We start from the raw sequence: 11213 nt of genomic DNA on the forward strand, positions 1-11213 counted from the left end.
CAAAAACATTCATTCAGTCCTCACGGTTTCAGAATTTCAAATGGGAACTTCATTTTTTAAAATTTTCCTGTAACATCAATTTTTTTAATTGTAAGTCAACACGGCACTTTGTGTGTGTGTGTATATATTTGTGTCGATATATATTTTTAACTTGTTTTTTTTTTGGCTAACAGTGGTCTATATTATTTACTTCAGTCTTGTAATTTACCATTTTACCCCATAGTATATCCATCATCTCAAGTTTTTTAATTGTAGCTGGTCAGGTAATCTATATTTTTTAATGTAAGTTTATAATTAAATGATAATGTAAAAATAGAACTTGGCATTATAAATATAAGGAAATTAATGTAATTACTGTCATATATATTATATATTATTTCTTTTCACAATTAATTTTAATTTTTCTATTCAATATAATATCTATCAATATATAAATCGTATGTTCAGATACAATATATGTGCAATTAATCATGCCAACAACACAACTTAATGATAGTACAAATTAAGTTTAACAATAATAAACTATTAATAATTGGATTTAAGGGTAGGGTTAATCTTTCACGATACAAACTAAAAAAAGATTCAAAAACATAACCTTCTTTAATGAATTGTCCCCCAACCCACCCTTAATGGATGATATTTTAAAAATATCTCTATTTAATTAGGAACAGATATATAAAGAATAAAAATTTTTCTAGACAAAAACAACGTTTTTTTATTTGCATGTTTTTGGCGATTGACCAAGAAGTGAAGAAGGGTGTATACTAGTCTCACGTTTGACCTTTGACGATCTACGATAAATCCTTCGTTGGCTTTGAATTGGTCAAACAACAAAGGATGCGCATCTATATTTCTCCCACTCTGTTTTAAACGAAGTTAATAGTCTTCAATGTTTTGGCCCAAAAAAAAAAAAAAGTCTTCAATGATCATCTTAGAAGTCCATCCCCTTCATACGGATGAGCTTCATTGATTCACATGCATGTCTCTATCTTTTTCTATCATGATTTTCTCATTATATAAAAAAGTCTTAAAATTATTATCTCGAGTATGATGTCATTTTTTCAAATGGAAGAAAGAAAACTCACATAACTACATACTACCTTTGTTGTTTAATATAAAAATTTATTTGATTTTTATTTTGGTCCTAAATAAAATATTTCAATTCACTTTGCTATCATATTTATATATTTTTTTCAAGGTAATTTGTATAATAATGATAGTTTTAACCAATACACTTAATTAGCAAGAATATTTTAAAAAATATAAAATATATTTATTACAAATAACTAACCTAACTAATCTTCTTAATCTATTTAAACTAATTAACTAGTTCTTATATTAAGGATCAGAACTAACGACATAATTCATGACGAGTATAAGCTTTAGAGTGGGGAGCTCTGAAATAATTATATATTAAATCATAAAATTAACTTTTTTGACTTGGTCAAACAAAAATATGTGCTTTTGCACCTCTCTCTTCCAGACTTTTATTGGGCATATGGGCTATAAACAGAATTATCAGACTCGCTGCAGTCAAGAATCATCTGTTGGAAACATGTATATCTCCTTCGTATGATTATCTCAGAATCTGTCTAAAAGAGACAGTTACATGAGAGTGAGATCCTCATAGATGAATCCCACTCACTTCATCTTCCGTATCCTTACCTCTGTAACAAAAATTTCTCCTTCAACCAAAAAAAGTCTGGAAGAGAGATTTTTTTTTTAAGCACAACAATAGAGTTAAAAGGAAAAACAAAATTCCGAATGTGAATTAAACTACTCACAAAATTCTTTTGTTACAAAGTAAATCAAAAAATCAAATCCTATGTCGCTTCTTTTCCTCTTTGCAGCAGGTTAGTTCATCAGAAATAACTCAACATGAGCATTATTCAGACATGATTAATAAGCGTACCGAACCCATCTTCCTTTGTTTCCTGATCATTTGGATGTTTCTGAACAGCATTTCCGGAAATAGTTCCATCATATCCATATTGCTGCACAATAAGCACAGAAGATTTAGAACCAAAACTGTTGGATGCCAATATGTCCCCTATTGCTCCAAGTTCAGGGCAATCACACCATTCCATGAGACCTGAGAATAACACACAGTTCCTCCCTCTTCCTTGTCCCACTATGTAAAGATGATAATCACCTTGGTCTAGCTCATTTAGTAATTCGGGAATATCCTCACCCACATGAACTTCCTTCTCTGAGTAACTTATGGAGTCTTCATTGTGTATTGCCTTGATTCTAAATAAGTCCACATACTCATCATCCAGCTTTTTTTGCTTGGAACTATCCAGAACTGTGGATGATATCCGATTTGATTCCAACTCAACTTCCATACCTGTATGGTATAGCATCCTCACTAATGAGAGGTGAACGCCGGGATAAGTTGCCATTCTCCAGGCAACAGCTAAGGCTTCACGATCATCGGGTCCACCGACGAAGATCATGAGAATACGACAAGTGGTTTTGGATAGTGGGAATACGCCTCGATCAATGAAGATCCCCACAGAACAAGGTGGTTCTTGCATGATATTGTAGTTTATGTCTTTGTATGCACTATTCAACATTTCTAGACAGCCTCCTGTGTTGACCTGCTTGTGAAAAGGGAGGAGGATAAGGTTAGTGTGTTTTTCATTTGCTGTGTTCCATATGTCTTCATGAATGGTTTTATAGCTTGATAGAATATTGAATGTTTCAACTTGAACGGCATCATTTGACCCGGCTAATTCTTGGAAGGTGTTGTTTATGCCTTCGAGCTCAGCTTGTGATTGACTATGGTACTGTGTTCCTAGGGGAGAAACATGTTGGCTCATGTGATCAAGAAGCACGAAAGCGCCACGACTTGTAAGCTCAACAAGGTAAAGTGCACCAACATAGAGAGGGGAAACTCCTGAGGCATGGAAGCATTCAAGGATCTTCACCATGCTACTGGCATGGCGATTGTTATGCACACAGGCCAAAATTCGAAGTTCTGTATCAAGTCTTGAATTTTGTACTGTTCTCATTTTGTTCATCTTACATTGCTTTCTTGGTCTGTAAGCAATATTGGTGATAACTGAAGTTGCTATAGTCATTATCACAACAGCAGTGACTAGAATTGAATAGGATGAAATTGCCAAAATCTGCAAATAACACACATCTGAGTTGATTAGTCATAAAATTAAAGTGGCGTTTGATCAAATGGCACAAGTCAAACTTCAAAATCATCATGGATACCTCTCTGTCCCAACCAATATTGAGCATGATCAGAGCCATGACGCCTTTGGTGTTCATAAGCACTCCAAGACTCAAACCATCTCGAAAAGGAATACCATAAGCAAAAGTAGCGATCAAAGTGCTGAGAATCTTTGGGATGCATAATAAGACAATAACCATAACTGAAAATGTCCAATTTTTGTGAGATAGAGCACTTGTCAAGTCGATTCTCATTCCAGAACCAAAAAACACCAGAGGTGCTAGAACGCCAGAAGCAAAATCATCTGCTGCAGACATCATTACATTAGTGAATCTCCCATGAGGCAGAATCAATCCAAACACAAAAGCCCCAACAATGCCAGAGCCTAGGATGTCTGTAATATATGCACACATCACAGTTCCCATCAGCACAAACAGTAGCTGATGATCATTCCATTCTTCCCGGTCGGTTTTTTGATCAATAATTGGAGAAATGACAGGACGTACCACAACAATGCAGAAAGTGATGAATGCTATGGTACCCACAACAGTGTAGATTGCTCCAGCTCCATGGTTAAGGGTAAATGGAATCACTAACATAAACAGAAGCCAAGAAAAAGAGTCACTAACTATGGCCGCATCTAAGGCTGATCTTCCTAGCTCGGTATAGAGGAGCTTGAGGCTGGCGAGGATTTCAGCGAGCAAGGGAAAACCCGTGACTGTAAGACATATTGACCATAACAAGCAAGCTTTAACTGGATCATTTTCAATGGTTTCATCAATCTGAAGGGTGTAAGTTTTTCGATGCAGAGCAAATATGATCGCTCCCATTACCATTGGAATGACAACACCAGACACGGCAATGCTAAAGGCCTTCTTTGATGCTCGTAGGACGTTGTCTAAGTTCATCTGCAGGCCAGTTAAGAAGGCGTAGAAGATTAAACCTAAACTGCTCATCACGTTAACATCTAAAATCCCTCGAACAGGAAAAAGAAGGTGAAGCATTATCGGTATTTGCCCTAGTATATCCATGCTGAGCATGAAACCAGCCTGCACGTAGATTTGTATCAATCACCCACAAGTCAGAATGCAAAAGAATGATTCTGAGCTCCCTATTTTATTTTATGCAATTCTAACACCAAAATACCCAGAACAAAGGGAGAAAAGGAGGGGGGGAAAAAAACAGAGAGATGTTATTAGTGAACAAAGCTGTGAATGCACGCAGATACTTACAATAACTTCAGCAACAAGACTAGGGAGGTGCAAGGGTCTAGCGATGATGATGAAAATGCGAGTGACGAATATGGTCCAAAACAATTGCACGGCCAGAATCGGAAGTTCGGATCCATAGATATCACTGGTTTTCCATACTTGATTGGCGTTTTTCACAGTGAGATTATAACACACATTGGGATTGCGGACAAGCATGGCTTCTCCTTTCTTTTTTTCTTCCGAAGGTGTTTCTGCTTTCTCCTCAGAGATGGACAAATAAGAGCAAAGTCGTTGAGTTTCGAGAGGAACAACTGGGGATTTAAGATGCCATTGAGCAGAGGAAGAAATGAAACGAGTTGCAACGGCCTGCCAAATTCTGGCTTGCATTTGAGGTGGCACATCCCCTGTTTGGCCTTCGTTGCTGGATTTCGAGTGTACCGTTTGATCTGTTTGTAATGGTGTGCCTTAAAGGTTTTCTCCTTCGCCATTGTACACCTGACCTGTTTGTAACGGCATTATTACCCCACCCGCCATTATTGTCATCTCATGCCTGTTACCGCACCTGGCAATTTCATTAGACAAAAATTATATAACCATGCGTAACTAAGTTAAAGTATGACGTGCTTTATAATAAAAGGTATTAAAATTATATTAAAAAGTTCTGATTTTTGAAAATATTTTAAACCCCCCTTACGGTACTCGTGATGAATTTTTTTTAAAGAAAAAATTACCCATAATTCCTAAACAAGGGGAAAAAATTAGATATTAAAATTTTAAGAAATTTAATATTCTTATGAGTTTGACTTGTAAATATGTAAGTTTGACTTGTAAATATAAAATGTTAAATTTGACCTGTAAATATGCAAGTTTTATCTGTACTGTAAATATGCATGCTAATTTGATTTGTAAATATAAAAATTTTAAGATGTTTTTATATTAATTTTTTTTATTTGGACCAATGAATAATTTTCCTCCTTTTCTTAAATGATGCCTGATGATTAATACAAACAGAAAAATTACCTTTATTGGGTTTTAATTATGTATATTGATTGCTTTTTTTGTGTGATAAAAAATTATCAATGAAGCTGATCAATTTAGTAAATACTAGAAGGATCAGTAGTCAAAAAACAGCTGGACACTGCCAGTTTAATAAAATTATATTAAATATTTGTATAAAGTTACATTTATTTTAAATAAATTGTCAAAATTAAAATACTGTTTATATTTTAAAATTATACTTAATCTAATAAAAATATTTTGATTTTATAATTTCTATACAGTTAGATGGTGATATAGTATCATCGGTTAATTCAGATTCAAGCATTGATAAATCTAAATGAAACAATTTTCCCCTTATAGTTCTTTCCTGATTCCCGTTTTTTTCTATTTATAATATGTAAAGATGTTGAATCCATATCATCCCATTCAATAAGCTTTGATGTTTTAACTTATTACCTCTGGTACTAATTATAACGTTACAAACAAATTCTTGTAATTATGATCGGAGGTAGTATTATAACTCCTAGAAGTTTTATACATTTTTAAGTCATTTTCTTATTTTTAATTTATCTTCTACTTCTCTCATTCATCCTTGATATAGGATCTAATTGAGGAATTGACATTGGTCCTATATAAGATTTATTTTATATGTTCATCAATTTTTTCATCAACACTAATTGAGTAGGAGAGGAAGAGAAGAAATTAAGAAAATGATTAGGATGTTTTAGAATAAACATATCGTATTACTCCTCTAGTCCTAAATATAAGACCCTTTTTGGGTCTTATATTTAGGACCTGAGGAGTATCTAATTTAACTAACATTCTTAATTTATTTAAAATTAATTAATTAGATCTTACATTAATGACCAGAGGAATAATTTTTTTTGGCCAAATTTATCTTCTATAATTAATGGATACACCTTGATTAGTGAAAACTTCGATTAAAAAAAAAAAAAACTATCAACGACATTTTTAGACCTCATAAGAGAGATAATGACAGCTAAAGATTATTTTCCAGCAAGACTTTCATAGTTTTCAACTAAGCTTCTTTCGATGCCAACTAAATTTTGTCATTTTCAGACCAATTATCCTACCCTTTACCGTTATTAGTCTCTTCTTCGAGGCCAGATTGTCATTTTCTCTTGCAAAACATGACATAATTTTCTGAGAGAAATGAACTCAATTAAAAAGTCAACAGTTATATATTGTCTGTTATAAAATTCCAATATTTCATAAAATCAAGGTAAAATCTTGTCTACTTCGCAGCGCTATCATGGAAAAGCTACAACACATGCAACAAAGTTATTAATCCAAGTATCCTACTGATGACTTCATCCCCCCCCCCCCCCCACAGAAATTTCTCCTTCAACTAAAATCTGGAAGGGAGATTTTTTAAGCGCAATAGAGTTTAAAAAACAAAAAAGCAATTCCTAATGTGAATTACACTGCTCACAAAATTCTTGTAATCAGAACTGGTTACAAGTTCACCAAAATACTCAAATCCGCCGTCGCTTCTTCTCCTCGCTGGTTAGTTCGTCAGAAATATTGAATCCATCACCATGAACGTTATTCAGACGTGATTAATAAGCGTATGAGAGCCATCTTCTTTTGTTTCCTGATCATTTGGATGTTTCTGAACAGCATTTCCGGACATGGTTCCATCATATCCATATTGCTGCACAATAAGCACAGAGGATTTAGACCCGAAACTGTTGGATGCCAATATGTCTCCTATAGCTCCAAGCTCAGGGCAATCACACCATTCCATGAGACCTGAGAATAACACAGAGTTTCTCCCTTTGCCTTGTCCCACTATGTACAGATGATAATCATCACCTTGGTCTAACTCATTTAGTAATTCAGGAATATCCTCACCCACATAAACTTCCTTCTCTGAGTAAGTTATGGAGTCTTCATTGTGCATTGCCTTGAGTCTAAATAAGTTCACATACTCATCATCCAGCTCTTTTTGCTTGGAACTATCCAAAGCCATAGACAATATCCCTTTGGCTTTCAACGCAACTTCTTTATCCACCTGATATGAAGCTTCATCAACTAGAAGTATCCTCACTAATGAGAGGTAAACTCCGGGATAAGTTGCCATTCTCCAGGCAATAGCTAAGGCTTCACGGTCATCAGGTCCACCTACGAAAATCATGAGAATACGACAATTCGTTTTGGATAGTGAGAATACGCCTCGATCAATGAAGATCCCCACTGAACAAGGTGGTTCTTTCATGACATTGTAGTTTATGTCTTTGTACGCCCTATTCAGCATTTCTAGACTGCCTTCTGTGTTGACCTGCTTGTGGAAAGGGAGGAGGATGAGATTAGTGTGTTTTTCATTTGCTGTGTTGTATATGTCTTCATGAATGGTTTTATAGCTTGATAGAACATTGAATGTTTCAACTCGAACGGCATCATTTGACTCGGCTAATTCTTGGAAGGTGTTGGTAATGCCTTCGAGCTCAGCTTGTGATTGACTATGGTACTGTGTTCCTGTGTGGGAAACATGTTGGCTCATGTGGTCAAGGAGCACGAAAGCGCCACGACTCGTAAGTTCAACAAGGTAAAGTGCACCGACATAGAGAGGGGAAACTCTTGAGGCATGGAAGCATTCAAGGATCTTCACCATGCTACTAGCATGGCGGTTGTTATGCACACAAGCCAAAATTCGAAGTTCTGTGTCAAGTCTTGAATTTTGTATGGTTCTCATTTTATTCATCTTAAATTGATGTCTTGGTTTGTAAGCAGTGTTGGTGACAACTGAAGATGCTATAGTCATTATAACAACAGCAGTGACTAGAATTGAATAGGATGAGACCGTCAAAATCTGCAAATAACACACAAACACATTTAAGCTAATTGGTCATAAAATTGAAGCGGTGTTTAATCAAATGTGACACGTCAAATCTCAAAATGATCATGGATACCTGTCTGTCCCAACCAATGTTAAGCATTATCAAAGCCATGACGCCTTTGGTGCTCATCAGCACGCCGAGTCCCAAACCATCTCGAATAGGGATACCATAAGCAAAAGTAGCAACCAAAGTGCTGAGAATCTTTGGGGTGCATAATAACACGACAATCATCACTGAAAAGGCCCAATTTCTGTGAGAGAAGGCCTTTGTCAAGTCCATTCTCATGCCAGAGCCAGCAAAAACCAGAGGTGCTAGAACACCAGAAGCAACATCATCTAATGCGGACATCATCAGACCAGTAAATCTCCCATGAGGCAGAATCAATCCAAACACAAAAGCCCCAACAATGCCAGAGCCAAGGAGGTCTGTAATATATGCACACATCACAGTTCCCATCAGCACAAACAGTAGCTGATGATCATTCCATTCTTCCCGGTCGGTCTTTCGTTCAATAATTGGAGTAATGACAGGACGAACCACAAAAATGCATAAAGTGATGAATGCTATGGTACCCATCACAGTGTAGATTGCTCCAGCTCCTTCGCTAAGGATAAATGGAATCACTAACATAAACAGAAGCCAAGAAAAAGAGTCACTGACTATGGCTGCATCTAAGGCTGATCTTCCTAGCTCGGTATAGAGGAGCTTGAGGCTGGCGAGGATTTCAGTGAGCAAGGGAAAACCCGTGACTGTAAGACATATTGACCATAACAGGCAAGCTTTAAGTGGATCACTTTCAACGGTTTCATCAGTCTGAACGTCGTAAGTGTTTCGATGCAGAGTATATATGATCGCTGCCATTACCATTGGAATGATAACACCAGATATGGCAATGCTAAAGGCCTTCTTTTGTGCTCGTAGGACGTTGTCTAAGTTCATCTGCAGGCCAGTTAAGAAGGCGTAGAAGATTATACCTAAACTGCTCAACACTTCAACATTCAAGATCCCTCGAATGGGAAAAAGAAGGCGAAACATTATCGGTATCTCCCCCAATAAATCTGTGCTGAGCACGAAACCAGCCTGCACGTAGATTTAGATCAATCACTTGCAAGTCAGAATGCAAAAGAATGATATATTCTGTGCCCCCTCATTTTATTTTATGCAATAATTCGACTCCAAGATACCCAAAACCAAAGGGGAACAAAGAGAGATGTCAGTGAACAAGGCTGTGAATGCATGCAGATACTTACAATAACTTCAGCAATAAGACTGGGGATGTGCAATGGTCTGGCAATGATGACGAAAATGCGAGTGACGAATAAGGTCCAACACGTTTGAAAGGCCAAACTCGGAAGTTCGGATCCATATACATCACTGGCTTTCCATACTTGATTGGGGTTTTTCACAGTGAGATTATAACACGCACTGGGATTCTGCAAAAGCATGGTTGCCCCTTTTTTAATTTTCTGAAGGTGTTTCTACTTTCTTCTGAGAGATCGATGAACAAGAGCAAAGCTGTTGGCTTTCGAGAGGAAGGAATGGCGATATATAAAGGCATTGAGCAGAGAGAAAGAAATGAAATGAGTTGGTTGTAACGACAGGCCAAATCTCGGCTTGCATTTGAGGTGGCACATCCCCTGTATGGCCTTCGTTGCTGGATTTCGAGAGTGGACTTTGTAGGAATATATACCGTTTGATCTGTTTGTAAATGGTGCCATGAAGGTTTCTCCTTTGCCATTATACACCTGACCTGTTTGTAGCCTTGCTTGTAACGGTATTCTTAATTTCTTACTTGCCCGCGTTTGTTTTCTGTCACTACACCTGGCCATTTCACAGAACAAAATTTTAAATTTATACACCCGTTCGTTGGCCAAAAAAACAAAAAAGCGACAAATTTAGATACCCACGCGAAATTAAAATAATAAAGTGCACCATGTTTATTGAAAATTATAATAGAAAGTATTAAAATTATATTCAAAACCTCTCAATTTAAAATAGTTTGAACACCCCTACTGCCCTTTAAAATCTGAAGAAATTATTATTTATAAATTAAATATATTAATAAAATGTTAAATTTGATCTATAAATATCTTAATTTAATTTGTAAATATAAAATTTTTAAAGGTCTCTCCATATTTAATCTTTTTATTTGGGACCAATGAATAATTTTCCTCTTTTTTTTTTTCAGATGCACAATAATTGATTGATTTTTATGTGTGATAAAAAATTATGAATGAAGCTGATCAATTCAGTAGATACTGGAAGAATCATTACACAACAAACATGTCGGCACTACAATTTTAAGAAAATTATATTAAATACTTGTGTGGAGTAATATTTATAATCAAATTTCTGAAATTAAAGTATTGTTGATTTTTTCCCAGATAAAAATTTTAAATTCAAGTGATTTCACGCATGCTGGTTTAAAAAAAGAAAAAAGAGAGTAACTTTCTACTCTGAGAAAATATCTCGCATATGTTAGTCTAGAGTTAGTAGCTCCCCCTTATCTACTTCCCTTCTTCTTGTTCTTCTGTACTCTTTCGTCCAGCTTTAGCTGCAGCATATTCCGTATCACGAGCTGTGAAAATCCCTGTCCTGTGTTCATCTGGGTAAAGCGCTGCCACGGTACCGATGGCCATCGCAGCCGGGTGGTATGCCTTCATTTTCTTTCAAGTTTTCTTCCCATTTCAATTCATATATCAGTCATAAACGTGCGGGACTATTCTTAACTAAATTTGAAATTACCCAAATGAAGGCTTCAAGTGATGAGGCCTATTAAAACTCCTACTTTGATGGATTTATATTAGCTAGTAGAAATAATACATATGCAAGAATTACTCAATAGTGATGATATCCAGTTCTTTCTGACTGATGTGGTTCTTAATCACAGGGCGTGGGCTCTGCAGTGAATAAGCTAAATGATGGGGTTGCCAGGATAGCTGAGGTCAGAGGCATTGC

At 36.0% G+C, this 11213-nt stretch overlaps 2 protein-coding genes across 2 annotated transcripts; both read right to left on the reverse strand.

Moving 5' to 3' along the window:
* Positions 1 to 1889: 1889 nt before the first annotated feature.
* LOC114742570 (cation/H(+) antiporter 15-like) lies at positions 1890 to 4782 on the reverse strand. The gene is made up of 3 exons (XM_028930795.1): positions 4417 to 4782; positions 3226 to 4233; positions 1890 to 3131 (listed from the first exon to the last, which is right to left on the reverse strand). Exons 1-3 carry the CDS (start codon positions 4780 to 4782, stop codon positions 1890 to 1892), a joined length of 2616 nt encoding a protein of 871 aa, XP_028786628.1.
* Positions 4783 to 6964: 2182 nt separating this feature from the next.
* On the reverse strand, positions 6965 to 9700 carry LOC114742572 (cation/H(+) antiporter 15-like). Its single transcript, XM_028930796.1, has 3 exons — positions 9506 to 9700; positions 8328 to 9335; positions 6965 to 8227 (listed from the first exon to the last, which is right to left on the reverse strand). The coding sequence occupies exons 1-3, from the start codon at positions 9698 to 9700 to the stop codon at positions 6965 to 6967; spliced, it is 2466 nt and encodes an 821-aa protein (XP_028786629.1).
* Between the last annotated feature and the right edge of the window lie 1513 nt (positions 9701 to 11213).

Source organism: Neltuma alba, unplaced genomic scaffold (assembly GCF_004799145.2).
Source record: "Neltuma alba isolate B1F8T4 unplaced genomic scaffold, ASM479914v2 tig00003812_pilon, whole genome shotgun sequence".
NCBI lineage: Eukaryota > Viridiplantae > Streptophyta > Magnoliopsida > Fabales > Fabaceae > Neltuma > Neltuma alba.